Source organism: Mobula birostris, chromosome 9 (assembly GCF_030028105.1).
Source record: "Mobula birostris isolate sMobBir1 chromosome 9, sMobBir1.hap1, whole genome shotgun sequence".
NCBI classification, from domain to species: Eukaryota; Metazoa; Chordata; class Chondrichthyes; order Myliobatiformes; family Myliobatidae; genus Mobula; species Mobula birostris.
The window spans coordinates 65,771,395-65,787,495 of record NC_092378.1 but is presented as its reverse complement, the minus strand read 5'-3'; the positions used below and the strand labels follow the sequence as shown (position 1 = coordinate 65,787,495).

Here is a 16,101-nt window from a genome sequence, read left to right as displayed (position 1 = left end):
TCTTATACTCCTCAAGCACCTGCTTTACTCCCTGTTTCCTATACATTTCATACAACTCCCTCTTCTTCTTTATCAGAGTTGCAATATCCCTTGAGAACCAAGGTTCCTTATTCCTATTTACTTTGCCTTTAATCCTGACAGGAACATACAAACTCTGCACTTTCAAAATTTCTTCTTTGAAGGCTTCCCACCTACCAATCACACCTTTGCCAGAGAACAACCTGTCCCAATCCACGCTTTTTAGATCTTTTCTCATTTCTTCAAATTTGGCCTTCTTCCAGTTCAGAACCTCAGCCCTAGGACCAGATCTATCCTTGTCCATGATCAAATTGAAACTAATGGTGTTATGATCACTGGAACCAAAGTGCTCCCCTACACAGACTTCCGTCACTTGCCCTTAGGGTTCTCCTTCACCTTTTCTACTGGGCACCCTCATGCTTTGTTTTGGCCTTCTTGATTTCTTTCTTAAGAGTTCTCTTTCATTTCTTATACTCCATAAGTATCTCACTTGTTCCTACCTGCCCATACCTGCTGTGTGTCTCCTTTTTTTCTTAACCAGGGCATCAAAACCTCTTGAAAACCAAGGTTCCCTAAACCAGTTTTTCTACCTTTTATTCTGACAGGCACATACAAGCTTGGTACTCTCAAAATTTGAATGCCTCCCACTTACTAAGTGCACCTTTGCCAGAAAGCAGCCTATCCCAATCCATGTATCCTCCCTGATACCATCAAAATTGGCTTTTCTCCAATTTAGAATCTCAGACCTATCTTTTTCCATATTTATTTTGAAACTAATGGCATTATGATCACTAGATGCAAAGTGTTCCCCTACACAAACTTCTGTCACCTGCCCTGTCTCATTCCCTAATAGAAGATCAGGTATCACACACTCTCTCTTTGGGACTTCTATGTACTGATTAAGGAAACTTTCCTGAACACATTTGACTAACTCTATCCATCTAGTCCTTTTACAGTATGGGAGTTCCAGTCAATATATGGAAGGTTAAAATCACCTACTATCACAACCTTATGATTCTTGCAACAGTCTGTGATCTCTCTGCAAATTAGTTCCTCTAACTCTCATGGACTGTTGGGTGGTCTGTAGTAAAATGCCATTAATGTGGTCATTCCTTTCTCATTCCTCAGTTCCACCCATAAGCCTCACTAGACAGGTTCTCCAGTGTGTCCTGACTAAGCACCACCGTGACATTTTCCTTGACTGGTAATGCCTCCATTCCCTCTTTAATCCCTCCCACTCTGTCGCATCTACAACAATAGAATCCTGGAATATTGAGCTGCCAGTCCTGCCCTTGCTGCAACTAAGTCTCACAAAGCTGCAAATCATAATTCTATATATTGATCCATGCCCTGATCTTATCTGACCCTCCTACAATACTTCTGGCATTGAAATTTACGCAGCTCTGAACATTAATCGTGCCATGCTCAACCTCCTGATTCCTGACTATGTCTGACATCTTAACAACCTCTCCACTGTCTATTCTGGCATTCTGGTTCCCATCCCCTTGCAACTCTGGTTTAAATCTCTCCGTGTAGCATGAGCAAACCTTCACACTGGGATGTTAGTCCCCCCTCCAGATCAGGTGAAAACCAACTCTATTGTACAGGTCCCACCTCCTCGGGAAGAGAGCCTTGTGATTCAAAAAATTGATGCTCTCCCTCCTACACCAGTGCTTTAGCCACGTGTTACACTGTTTGATCTTCCTATTTCTGGCCTCATTGGCACATGGCACAGGTCGCAATCCTGCGATCACAACCCTGGAGGGCCTGTCCTTTAATTTAGCACCTCACTCCCTGAACTCCCTTTGCCGTACCTCATCACTCTTTCTACCCATGGCGTTGGTACCTACATGGAGCATGAACTCAGGCTGCTCACTCTTCCACTTAAGAATGCTGAGGACTCTATCTGAGATGCATTGGACCCTGGCATCTGGGAGGCAACCATCCAGGAATCCACAAAACCTCCTTTCTGTTCCCCTAGCTAATAAATCTCCTTTCAGCACAGCTTGCCTCACCTCCCCCTTCCTGTCTGGGTCACAGAGTCAAGTGCAGTGCCAGAGACCCGACCGCTGTGACTTTCCTCTGCTAGGTCATCCTCTCATCCATCCCAAGTATCCAAAGTGGTTTACCTGTTGTTGAGGGGGACGGCCACAGGGGTACTCTGCACCGGCTGTTTAATCCCTTTCCCCTTCCCGACGGTCACCCAGTTTCCTGTGTCCTGCACCATGGGTGTAACTACCTCGGTATATGTCCTATCTATCAACCCCTCAGCCTCCCGACTGATCTGGAGTTGATCCAGTTCCAGCTCCAACTCCGTGAGCTGCAGCCGGATCAATTTCTCACAGGTGTAGTTGTCAGGGACACTGGAGGTCGTCCTGCCTTGCCACGTTCTGCAAGAGAAGTATTCAGCTATCCTGCCTGCCATTAACCGTGCAAATATAATGAAGAAAAACAATAAATAAACTGGAGGGGGGGGGTGGGGAATCTACCGACAGCTTTTCACCTTTTCTCACTTAAGCCTCTTCTTGCTGAGGCCTTGAAGAGTTAAAGCCTCAAGTAACCACTCTAACACTGTCCATTCCAACTATGGCCGCTCTGCTTGCCCCTGCATTATTTTATTTGTTTTTGCCAATCACTGATTGACCGCTATTCAAAAACACCAAACTGTGCAAGTCGATCAGTTGGTGAACCTGAGTGAATTATACTTCCTCACACTTCGGATCGCTGATTGGCCACTGTTCAAACAACGTGGTTCATTTTCCATTATTGGCTTCAACGGTTCTGCAGAATAACTGGGAAAATAGAAGTTCACCCATGTACAGATCAGTGAAGGGAAAATCTGGGAATCTTTCACCATTTTTGGCAAGAATTATTTATTTTGCACTCATGAAAGCGAGAGTCATATAACGTCAGGCATCTCCTGTCAGTGCAAGCTTTGCCCACACCCAGGTTTCAGCTCCCAGGTTGAAAACCTGAGCATTATCAGCCTCAGACAGGTCTCAGAATTGGAAGCAACTCGCTGACAAGTGCATCGCCTCCGTGAAGTTGCTATCACATAGCGTTGTGCAGAGCACTCAGGTGGGGTTTGTGTGATACAGTAAAACTCTGATAATCTGGTAACACTTAGCATGTTGGTGAACCTAAATGAGCAGATATTCTAGACTACTGGATACCACTCCTACTAATCCTCCAGAATATTTATATTTAAGTATTTTACATGTTACTTTGGTATAATAAATCTTCCAATGAACTCGCTGAGTTTGAAGAGAATGGGATATGTGCAACACCTTCATCAGTAACACATGAACATTGATTTCTCTAACTTTCAGTAATTTCTCCCCTTCTTCCTTCCTTCTTTTGCAATTCCCCATTCTGGCTTCCCTCTTACTCCTTCTCTTCTCCTCACCTGTCCGTCCTGTTTCCTTCCCTTTCTCCCATGGTCCACTCTCCTCTCCTATCAGGTTCCTTCTTCTTTAGCCCTTTACCTCTTCCACCAGTCACCTCTCAGCTTCTTACTTTAACCCCTCCCCCACTCACCCACCTTCCCTCTCACCTATCACCTGGCACCTTTTCCTCCTCCTCCTCCTCCTCCCTCCACCTTCTCATTCTTGCTTCTTCACCTTTCCTCTCCAGTCCTGATGAAGGGTCTTGACCTGAAATCTAGGTTGTTTATTCTCCTCCATAGATACTGCCTGACCTACTGAGTTTCTCCAGTAATTTGTGTAAGTTGCACCTTCGTCAGTCACCTTCAGCTTCACTTCTCTTCATTAGAGATGGCATCGAGTACAAGACAGGGGATATTATGCTGCAGTTGTCTAAGTCATTAATGGGGTCGCAGTTGAAGTACCACATGCCACTTTGGTCAACTTCTTAAAGGAAAGATGTGGTTAAACTGGAAAGATTGATTTACAAGGATATGGTCAGGACTCACGGACCTGAGTTGTAGAGAGATCAGTGTTTATTCCTTGGAATGTCCGAGACAGAGGGGTGATCTTACGGAGGTACATAAGATCATTGGGTGAATGTGCACAGCCTTTTTCTCAGGGAAAAAGGGTCTAAAACTAGGGGGCATCATTTAAGGTGGGAGGGGAAAGGTCTGAAAGGTACCTCAGGGGCAACTTCTGCATCCAGAGAGTGGTCAGTATGGAATGAGCTGCCAGAGGAAGTGGTTGGGGCAGGTACAATAACAACATTTCTAACACACTTGGTCAGGTACATGGATATGAAAAGTTTAGAGGGATATGGGCCAAATGCAGGAAAATAAGACTAGATCAAATGGGCATCTTGGTTGACATGGATGAGTCGGGGTAAAAGACTCATTTCTATGTGGTATAATTCCGTAACACTACGCCGTGGACGGCCCTAAACCAGACCCTAAGCCCAGCTTGGAAAAGAGGATTGGGCATGGGGATTGCATCCACATTCCGTAAAAACCCAGTGCTACAGAAACGCCAGAAACCTCATCCCCAGGAGAGGAAGGATTATTTGGCTACAGAAACGCCAAAAACCTCATCCCTAGGAGAGGAAGGATTATTGCCTAGAGCTGACACCAAGAGGATGGGCTACACCCAAGGACAGCTTGAAAGACTGGCCCAGGACAGAGGACTTGGTGAGCTCCTGTTGGTGGGTGATGGCCTCAATAGGGGTGATGGGCTTAACTAACTAACCAATTACTTTATAACTATATGGGAATATTGTCTTCAGTTCTGGTCCCCTCATTATAGAAACGATGTAGAAGTTTTAGAGAGGGTGCAGAGGTGATTTACCAGGATGCTGCCTGGATTCGAGAGCATGTCTTATGAGGATAGGTTGAGCAAACTAGGGCATTTCTCTTTGCAGTGAAGGAAGATAAGAGTTAGCTCTTTAGAGGTGACACCTACGGGACTAACCAAAGGTGTTATTGTCCTGTTTACTATCACAAGACACTGCGGGACATTAAGAAGTTCGAGTACTGTGGGTCTACCACAACAGCGAGTTGCTTGTTGGCAGGGGAGCCGGACTATGTCACTCCCTGCTATAGAGGGGCATCAGAGTCGGTGCATGAAGGTGGTGTGAAGTCTAATAGTGAGTGGTTGTCCTAGTCATTTTTCTTGAGATTGCAAGACCCTGTTGGACATTGGTAATGTGGAATGCTGCAAGTCCGGTCCATTGGTTTATTGGTGGGACCGACAGCAGGGGAGTTGTGTGTCCTCTGTTGTAGTGTGGACCAGGAGTTGTGTGTCCTCTGTTGTAGTGTGGACCAGGAGTTGTGTGTCCTCTGTTGTAGTGTGGACCAGGAGTTGTGTGTCCTCTGTTGTAGTGTGGACCAGGAGTTGTGTGTCCTCTGTTGTAGTGTGGACCAGGAGTTGTGTGTCCTCTGTTGCAGTGTGGACCAGGAGTTGTGTGTCCTCTGTTGTAGTGTGGACCAGGCCTCATGCCACAGTGCTTCCAGTTGGAGCCATCCAGGAGAGGTGATTCTGGAGGTGGTGTGGTGCGGTGTCTATGCTGGCATCAGTGCTGCCTTCCAGTGTTCGATCTCTGGAAGACAATCTGGATTGTATTCATCTGCAGACTGCAGAGAACATCCATGGACTCAGTGACTTGGGCTATGTTATATATTTGTCATGTGACTGTATGTTTACTGCTATTTACATGTGTCTTGAGCTACATATGACTGTTGGTAATGTGTTTTGGTAAAACCCTCCCAACCATTGAGCACATCTACATGAAACGTTGCCATAGAAAAGCAGCATCCGTCATCAAAGATCCTTACCACCCAGGCCATGCTCTTTTCTCACTGCTGCCATCTGGTGGAAGGTGCAGGAGCCTCAGCACTCGCACCACCAGGTTCAAGAGCAGTCACTACCTCATAACCACCAGGTTCTTGAACAAAAGGGGATCACTACACTCATTTAAGGATTCTGTTATATGGTTATTTCATGGTTATTATTTATGTATTCATTTGCATAGTTTGCTTACAGTTAACAGCTCCTGATGTTTATAGTTTACAGTTACTGTTCCATAGATTTGTTAAGAATGCCTGCAGAACAAGAATCTCAGGGTTGGTTGTATGTGGTGACATGTAGGTACTCTGATAACAAATCTTTATTTTGAACTTTGAACTGTTTGGGTATTCATGTATGGTTGAATGATAATTAAACTTGAACTTGGAACTTGACAGAGGCATGCAAGATGATAAGAAACATAGATAAAGTGGACAGCCAGAGACTTTTTCCCAGGGTGGAAATAGCTAATATAAGGGACATAATTTTAAGATGGTTGGAGGAAAGTATTGGGAGATGTCAGACACAGGTTCTTTTCACAGAGTGATGAGGGTATGGAATGTATTGCCAAGGGTGGTGATAGAGGCAGATATATTATGGACATTTTAAGAAATTCTTAGATAGGGACATGGATATGTGGGGACTTGTTTTGTCACTTGCTGTGTCCTGTTATGTTGTGCTCTGTGTTGTTCTGCCGAGCATTGTGTACACGTTATGTTGTGCTCTGTGTTGTTCTGCCGAGCATTGTGTACACGTTATGTTGGTGGCAGAAAGTGTGGCAACACTTGCGGGCTGCCCCCGGCACATCCCGAGGTTGTGATGGTTGTTAATGCAACCAACACATTTCACTGCATGTTTTGATGTACATGTGATAAATAAATCTGAATCGGAAAATGGATGATAGAAACTTGGACGGTTTTGTGGTAGGGAAGGGTTAGATTGATCTTACAGTAGGTTAGACATGTTGGCATGTCATCATGGGCCGACTGGCCTGTAGTGGGCTGCATTGTTCTATCTATATGCTCTATGTCCAATGGTCACATGAATGTTCTAGGGTGGCTTGGGCTTGTTAGGCCGGAGGGGCCTGTTACCCTCTGTGCCTCTAAGTAAGTAAATAAAGGGCAACTTCATGCTTCTAAACTCAACAGAAGAAAGATCCAATTCTTTAGTCGCTTGTGTTAGGATAAGACTCTCATCCCAGGATTTAGCCAAGTGATTCCCAGTTTAAGTTGTATGATCTCACAGTTGAATGGGTCACCACTGGCATCAACTAAAGACAATTAACGATTCTAATTAAGTATAGAGTCATAGAACATTATTGCACAGAAACAGGTCCTTTGGCTCATCTAGTCTATGCCAAACAATTATTCTGCCTTGTTCCATAGACCAGTGTCTAGATCATAGCCCTCCATGTCTCTCCCATCCATGTACCTGTCTGAATTTCGCTTCAACTTCGAAACCGGACCCTCATCCACCACATCCACTGGCAGTTCATTCCACACTCTCACCACCCTCTCAGGTTCCCCTTAAACATTTCACCTTTCATCCTTAACCTATGACATCTAGTTCTAGCCTCACCTAATCAATGTAGAAAAGACCTGTTTGTATTTACCCTAATATATACCCTATAACTCCCATAATTTTGTACAGAAATGTTCAAAAAGATATCAAAGTGTGCAGTTTAACAATCACAGGGTAAATATTCCTCTATATCTCAGACAAACAGTTCCTGGGATTTGTTCTACATTACCTGGTCTTTGCCAGACTTCCCCATCTCCTTCACGTCTTTCATGGTCATGGCATTCTTTCCTCCCTTTTCTTTTCCCTTCTTCTTGTTCTTCTTCTTCAACAGGCATTTCTTGCAGACGCAGAAGCAGCAAGTGAGGACCAGTAACACGGCGACAATGGCAATAGCAACCAGTGCCCAGGGAGGTACTGCAATGAAATGCCCACAGGATCACATCCCGCGTCAGAAGGGACAGGACTGGCCTTTTTGTTGGAACAACAGATTAAGAGTTAACATTGCATGGTTATAGAGTCACACAGCATGGAAAAAAGTCCTTCAACTCACCAAATATAAACTGACCATTATATAGCATACTGGTTAGCAGAATCACTTTAGGGAACCAGTGATCACCAACCGCGGTTCAATTCCTGCTGCTGGCTGTAGGGAACTTGTACATTCTCCCTGTGATCACATGGGTTTCCTCCAGGTGAGCATAGAACAAAGAACAATACAGTACAGTACAGAGCAACGCACACAAAATGCTGGAGGAACTCGGCAGGTCAGGCAGCATCATTGGAAACGTACAAACAGTTGATGTTTCGGACTAAGACCCTTTTGCAGGACTGGAAAGAAGGGGAAAGATGCCAGAGTAAAAAGGTGGTGGGGGGGGGAGGGGGGAAGAAACATAGAAACACAGAAAACCTACAACATAATACAGGCCCTTTGGCCCACAAAGCTGTGCCAAACATGTCCTTATATACTCTCTAAACCAGGGTGCTGCCTGGTTTAGAGAGTATGCATTATGATCAGAGATTAAGGGAGCTGGGGCTTTACTCTTCGGAGAGAAGGAGGATAGGAGGAGACATGATAGAGGTATACAAGATATTAAGAGGAATAGATAGAGTGGACAGCCAGTGCCTCTTCCCCAGGGCACCACTGCTCAATACAAGAGGACATGGCTTTGAGGTAAGGGGTGGGAAGTTCAAGGGGGATATTAAAGGAAGGTTTTTTACTCAGAGAGTGGTTGGTCCGTGGAATGCACTGCCTGAGTCAGTGGTGGAGTCAGATACACTAGTGAAATTTAAGAGACTACTAGACAGGTATATGGAGGAATTTAAGGTTGAGGGGGGTTATATAGGAGGTGGGGTTTAAGGGTCAGCACAACATTGTGGGCTGAAGGGCCTGTACTGTGCTGTACTATTCTATATTCTATGTACATTAGAAATAACCTAGGGTTACCCATAGCCCTCTATTTTTCTGAGCTCCATGTACCTGTCCAGGAGTCTCTTAAAGGACCCTATTGTATCCACCTCCACCACTGTCACCAGCAGCCCATTCCACGCACTCACCACTCCCTGCGTAAAAAACTTACCCCGGACATCTCCTCTGTACCTACTTCCAAGCACCTTAAAAACTGTGCCTTCTCGTGCTAGCCACTTCATACCTGGGAAAAAGCCTCTGACTATCCACATGATCAATGCCTCTCATCATCTTATACACCTCTATCAGGTCACCTCACATTCTCTGTTGCTCCGAGAAGAAAAGAGCAAGTTCACTCAACCTATTCTCGTAAGGCATGCTCCCCAATCTAGGCAGCATCTTTGTAAATCTCCTCTGCACCCTTTCTATGGTTTCCACATCCTTCCTGTAGCGAGGTGACCAGAACTGAGCACAGTACTCCAAGTGGGGTCTGACCAGGGTCCTATATAGCTGCAACATTACCTCTCGGCTCTTAAACTCAATCCCACGATTGATGAAGGCCAATGCACCATATGCCTTCTTAACCACAGAGTCAACCTGTGTAGCAGCTTTGAGTGTCCTATGGACTCGGACCCCAAGATCCCTCTGATCCACCACACTGCCAAGGAGGATAGCTAGACTGTGATAGGTGAAGCCAGGTGTGTGGGAAAGGAAGAAATCTGATAGGAAAGAAAGGCTGGAGTGGAAAGAGTCTGATAGGAGTGGAGAGGGGACCATAGGAGAATGGGAAGGAGGAGGGGCACCGGAGGAGGGAGGTGAATGGGGAATAGAAGGAAAGGGGAGGGGGAGGGAATATTTTACTGGAAGGAGAAATTGATATTCATGCCATCAGGTTGGAGACTACCCAGACGGAATACAAGGAGTTGCTCTTTCACCTTGAGGGTGACCTCATCGTGGCACACGAGGATACCATGGGTAGACACATCGGAATGGGAAAGGGAATGGAATTAAAACACTGGGCCACTGGGAAGTTCCGCTTTTGCTGGATGGAATGGAGTTGCTCCCTAATTTACGACGGGTCTCACCAGTGTAGAGGGAGTGGCATTGGGCGCACCAGATACAATGGATATAGATGTCAGCAGATTCACAAGTGAAGTGTCGCCTCATCTGGAACGACTGTTTGGGGCCCTCGATGGAGGTGATGGGGGAGATGAATGGGCAGGTGTAGCACTTTGGCTGCTTTCAGGGATAAGTCCTACTCCAGGTCTTCAGGATCCACGGATTTCTGGTGGACATTGCGTTGGATCGCGGCCCTCAATTCACATCACATTTTTGGAGGGCATTCTGTACGCTGATTGGGGCAACAGCGTGTCTTTCACCCGCAGTCCAATGGCCAGGCGGAGTGGGTGAACCAGGATATGGAATGAACCCTAAGATGCCTGGCCTCTGGAAGACCAGGCGAGTGGAGTGACCATTTGATGTGGGGAGAGATTATCCACAATACTTTACAGCATTCGATATGTGGAATGTCTCTGTTCAAATGTCAGTTTGGGTATTCTCTGCCACTCTTCCCTGAGCAGGAGGCCAAGATTGAAGTTCCTGAAGCTGAAGATCTCGTCCTACGCTGCAGTGAGAAATGGACTAGGGCAAAGGAGATTTTGTTGGCCTCTGCCCAGAAAGCTGAAATAAAGGTTAACTACAAGAGAAGACAAGCACCAGCTTTGCAACCTGGACAACAGATCTGGCTGCCTACTCAGGATTTGTCGCTCCAGGTGGAGTCTAGAAAATTGGCATTAAAGTTCATGCCTTTCAAGGTTCTCAAGAAAGTAAACCTGGTGACTTACACCTTGCAGCTCCCCAAGACCCTCACGATCAATCCCACTTTCCTCATTTCCAAATTGAAACCCGTGAACACCAGTCCTTCGGTCCCACCCCCAGCAGTCCCACCACCACCCAGGTTTGTTGATGGGAAACAGGTTTTCACTGTAAAAAGAGTGCTAGATTGGGGTGTTCGTCAGTTCTGTGTGGACTGGGAGGGATTCAGACCCAAGAAACAGTGCTGGGTTCTGGAAAGGGACGTCTTAGATCTGGTGCTCATCCATGACTACCATCATTGTCTCTCCAAGCAACCAGGGCCGTCAGGAGTCAGCTGTAGGGGAGGGGGTCCTGTTACGACATGCACCCAACCATGCCAGCCTCCGGGGTTTAGATGCTGTAACTCTCATGAATATGGATAACTGGCATGGCCCCCTTTAAAGATTCAGGCCCATCCTGCTAATTGGCAGGCATGTGTTGGTGCCAAGGTCTTAATATTTAAAGAGCACTTGAACTGAGGTTTGGTGCTCAATCATCAGCTCGACTTGAATTATCATCTAGTATCTAGTTTAGTACCCTGTTCTTGTTTTAGTCTCATATTGCATCTCAATTCTAGTCTTGGATACTGCAGTACTTGGGTCCTGATCATCCTCACCTAGGTGTCTTGTCACAGATTAATTTTCTGTCTGTCTAGGTACCATAGCCGATGTGGACATTGGTGACCTTGGTTTTCCATATAGATCTAGATTAATCTTAGCGTATAGTTTAAGAGGTTGGCACAACGTCATTGGCTGGAGTGCCTGTACTGTTCTGTAGTGGTCTATGTTCTATTTTATAAATAACTTACCTTCTTTTTTATTTCCTAACTTAAGATAATTCCTCAATGCACTGCAATCACAGTTCCGCTGTTGAATTCCCTGAGGGTTAGCATGGATTAGCATGTGGAAGCTTTAGAGAGGGTGCAGAGGAGATTTACCAAAATGCTGCCTGCATTAGAGAACATGTCTTATGAAGACAGGCTGAGCAAGCTGTGGCTTTTCTCTGTGGTGCGAAGATCAAAGCCCGAACGCAGATCAGAAGTCCAGAAGTCAAAGTTAGATTATCGAAGTCCAGAGACAAGAGACTAGAGGCCTGTCTTGGAGTTGGACGACTGTCTGTATGTGTGGTGGATGGGAGGTAAGAGGCTTGTTTTTCTGTTGTTGAATTGTTTTGTTATTGTTGCTGTTGCTTATGTTGTTCTGCTGAACATGGTGATAATCATAAGAAAAAGAGCAGAAATAACTGGAAAGATGGACACAATTGACTACACAACAGATAACTGGATTTTATATTCTGAGCTAATACAACAGTATCTTGAAGCAAATGAAATAGCCAATGAGAAATGAGTACCAATTTTACTGAGTACTTTGGGTTTAAAGGCGTAGTTTGCTTCAAAGTTTAACTGCTCCAACCGAACCAGCAGATATGACCTTTGCTGCTATTGTGAAACCATTGCTGACTGCAGAAAGCTTTAGGTTTTATAAGTGGTATCAAAAAGAACGGGAGTTCATTGAGTGTACAGGGCTGAGTTGGAGAGGTTGTCTGAGCATTGTCAATTCAGGAATGAGATTAATGATGTACTGAGGGATCGTTTCGTTTGTGGAATCTTACAAGAAAGCATTCAAAAGTGGCTGCTAAATGAAGCACAACTCACATTTAAAAGAGCGTTGAAATCTCTGTTTCAATGGAAACTACAGACAGAGGCGCAGTTGAGTTGAAGTCAGGAATGAAACTGAGTGTGAAGGAAGTTGCAGCATGTAAACAGAAAGCAGCCTGGCTGCACAAATTGTGTTACCGTTGTGACAGGAGCTCACATTCACCTAACAAATACAGATTTAACGGTGAAACTTGCAGAAGATACAACAAAGTAGGACACATGCAAAGAGCATTTCAGGCAAACAACAATAAATAGATTGTACAGTTTCAAGAAGAGCACTAATCTGCATGCTGTTGATGAAAAAATCTGATAATGATGAGAGTGACACAGGACCGTGCAGCCTTAAGATTTACATTGTGAAAATTAACAGTAGGCAAGCTTACACCAGAAGTGAATGGCAACTTAATTAAAATGGAATTAGACACTGGTTCAGTGGTTTCAGTCATTCCACAAAATGAGTTGGAATGGCATTTCAAAGATACTAAACTGAAGCCTGCATATATTCATTAAGAACTTGCACTGGAGAAAAGACAACTCCTGTGGGAATGACATTCGTAACAGTGAAATTCAACAACCAACAGGTCACATTGAGCTTGTGTATGGTAAAAACAGAAGGACCAGCATTGTGGGGATGTGATTGGCTCAGACAATTACAACTTGTTTGGAGATCCATCCAGTTATTGCATGCCATGTCCCCTGTAATGAAGCCACCCGAAAGCAAATGAAGAAAGGTATGGGATGATGTGTACACTCCACGCTGCACATCATGAACAGTTCCCCAACAGAGGGTAAACAGGCATCAGTGGCAACCCCTGTGCCTCTGGTTGGAAGGTATATTGGACCAAGGAAGGACCATGCTGCTCAGCAGGATTGTGAAAGTGACAAAATCAGTGGTTCCGGCTACAACAGTTTTTGTAGGCAACATATCTGAGAAAGCTTCTGATGTGTAAATCAGACAGTTACTTGCGAAATGTGGCTATATTTTAAGCTGGAAGAGGTTCAACAAACTTCAGGAAAGTTGCAAGCATTTGTTTTTTGTGAGTATAGAGAACAAGAATCTACTCTGGGTGCATTAAGGTTATTACATGAACCTCAAGTGGGAGACAAAAAGCTGCTTGTAAAAGTAGATGCAAAGACCAAAGCCCAGCTGGACGAATGAACGGTCAAAAAGAAAAGAGTCAATGGAGATTCAAATCAGAGAATGCGGTAGATCATGTTATGGATGAGGAAACCAAGATCAGATCATAAGGGGATCAACAGAAGGATTAATAAGAGAATATTAAGATCAAGATCCCAAGATCTAGAAGGAGGAAAAGGAATGAGGAGAAAGGTGAGAACCACTTCCTGCAGTCTCAGAGTCAACTCTGACATCCACCATGGAGAAAGTCCTGGAACCTGAGATTGTTTTCACAGCCACAAGTCTCCCTTGTCAGGAAAGATGTGATCCCACAAGAGTAAGAAATCCTCCACAACAATTAAATCTTTAGGCCTGAATGGGGCAATTTAAAATTTACTACGCTGTGAATGTCAGTATATAGTGTTGTATTATATAATACACAGTGTTGAGATGCATTCTCTTTTGAGTTGAAGTTTATAGCGAAACAGGAAGGAGTGTTGTGTATTTAATATTTAAGTAATGTTTGATTAATCTTATATGTACATATGTCCATTAATCATTCTTGTTCTTATAAACAATTCATTTCAGGTTATTTGTATAAATATGTGAATTGCATATGTAATTATGCTATCACATGATGTGTGCACCTCATTTAAAATAAACATGAAGATAGACCCACATTTTCAGACACCCGTGTCTTCCTTTGAATTAGTTTAATGATTTGAAGTTACAAAACATGACAGGTGGGGTCATCGATTATCAAGGGTGCAAGAAGTTCAGGTAGAGTCCATGGAGAGGAGGCTGGCTTCCACAATGTGCTGGTTTGTGTCCACAACGCTCCGCAGTTCCTTGTAGTCACGTGCAGAGCAGTTGCCACACCAAGCAGTGATTCATCCAGATAGGATGCTTTCCATGGTGCACCGATAAAAGCTGCTGAGGGTCAAAGTGGACATGCCAAACTTCTTCAGCCTCCTGAGAAAATAGACGCACTGGTTTCCATCAGCCTGTCATAATAGCCCGTGTATTTAGTTGTGTTGAGTATAAGAGTAACAAAGTCTGGTTGCAGCTGAATAACACTTAACTTAGACTGTGCTTGGAGTACTGTTTGCAGATTTGGTCATTCCATTATAGAAAAGAAGTGACGGCTTTGGAGAGGGAGCAGAAGAGATTCACCAGCATGCTGCCTGGATTAGAGGGTACGATCTAAAGAAGAGTTTGGACGAACCTGTGTTGTTTTCTTTGGAGTGGCAGGGGCTGAGGGGAGACCTGATAGAAGCTGATAACATTATGAGAGGCATTGATAGGGTAGACAGTCGGAACCGTTCCCCAGGGTAGAAATAGAACTTAAAACATAGCACAGTACAGGCTCTTTGGTTCACGATCTTGTGCCAACTTTTTAACCTATTCTGAAGTCGATCTAACCCCTCCTACATAGCCCTCCAGTTTTCTTTCATCCACACACAATACCTAACTAAGATTCTTTTAGATGTCCTTAATGTATCTGCCTTAACCACCACCCCTGGCAGGGCGTTCCAATCACCCACCATTCCCTGTGAAAAATACATAGATCCAACATCCCCCCCACCGCCCCAACTTACCTCCGATCACCTTAAAATTATGCCCTCTTGTATTTGCCATTTCAGACCCAGGAAAAAGTCTCTGACTGTCAACTCTGTCAATGCCTCTTATCGTCTTATACACCTCAAGCAAGTCACCTGTCATCCTCCTTCGCTCCAAGGCAAAAAGCTTTAGTTCACTCAAGTTGCCATAGCCACAGATGGCTGTGGAGGACAGGTCATTGGATATATTTAAAGTGGAGGTTGATAAGTTCGTGATTAGTTAGGGTGTCAAATATTACAGGGAGAAGGCAGGGGATTTGGGTTTCAGAGGGATAATAAATCAACGATGATGGAATGGTGGAGAAGAGTTAAAGAGTCATAGTAAAATACAACACAGAAACAGGCCCTTCAGACCATCTAGTTCCCACTGAACCATTTAAACTGCCTAGTCCCATCAACCTGCATCTGGACCAAGCCCTCCATACCCCTACCATCGTAAACACAAAATACTCTGCAGATGCTGGGGTCAAAGCAACACTCACAACATGCTGGAGGAACTCAGCAGGTCAGGCAGCATCCATGGAAAAGATCGGTCGACGTTTCGGGCCGGAACCCTTCGTCAAGACTGAAGAAGGAGGGGCAGAGGCCCTATAAAGAAGGTGGGGGGAGGGTGGGAAGGAGAAGGCTGGTAGGTTCCAGGTGAAAAACCAGTAAGGGGAAAGATAAAGGGGTGGGGGACGGGAAGCAGGGAGGTGATAGGCAGGAAAGATGAAGAAGGAATAGGGGAAAACACAATGGGTAGTAGAAGGAGGCGGAACCATGAGGGAGGTAGTAGGCAGCTGGGGGAGGGGGCAGAGTGAAACTGGGATAGGGGAAGGGAGGGGGATGGAATTACCGGAAGTTGGAGAATTCAATGTTCATACCAAGGGGCTGGAGACTACCTAGATGGTATATGAGGTGTTGCTCCTCCAACCTGAGTTTAGCCTCATCATGGCAGTAGAGGAGCCCATGTATGGACATATCCGAATGGGAATATGAGACAGAGTTGAAGTGGGTGGCAACTGGGAGATCCTGTCTGTTTTGGCAGACGGAGCGGAGGTGCTCGACAAAGCAATCCCTCAATCTGTGTTGGGTTTCACCGATGTAGAAGAGGCCGCACCAGGAGCACCGGATGCAATAGATGACCCCAACTGATCGTTTCCACGGAT

General features: G+C 45.0%; 1 protein-coding gene across 1 annotated transcript in view; it reads right to left on the bottom strand.

The window, feature by feature from the left end:
• The window catches only part of syt1a (synaptotagmin Ia), a 634,808-nt gene that overhangs the window by 39,775 nt on the left and 578,932 nt on the right, over window positions 1–16,101 (bottom strand). The window contains exon 4 of the mRNA XM_072269450.1: window positions 7,531–7,715. Coding sequence (XP_072125551.1) covers window positions 7,531–7,715 — 185 coding nt within the window. The remainder of the gene's footprint in view (window positions 1–7,530; window positions 7,716–16,101) is intronic.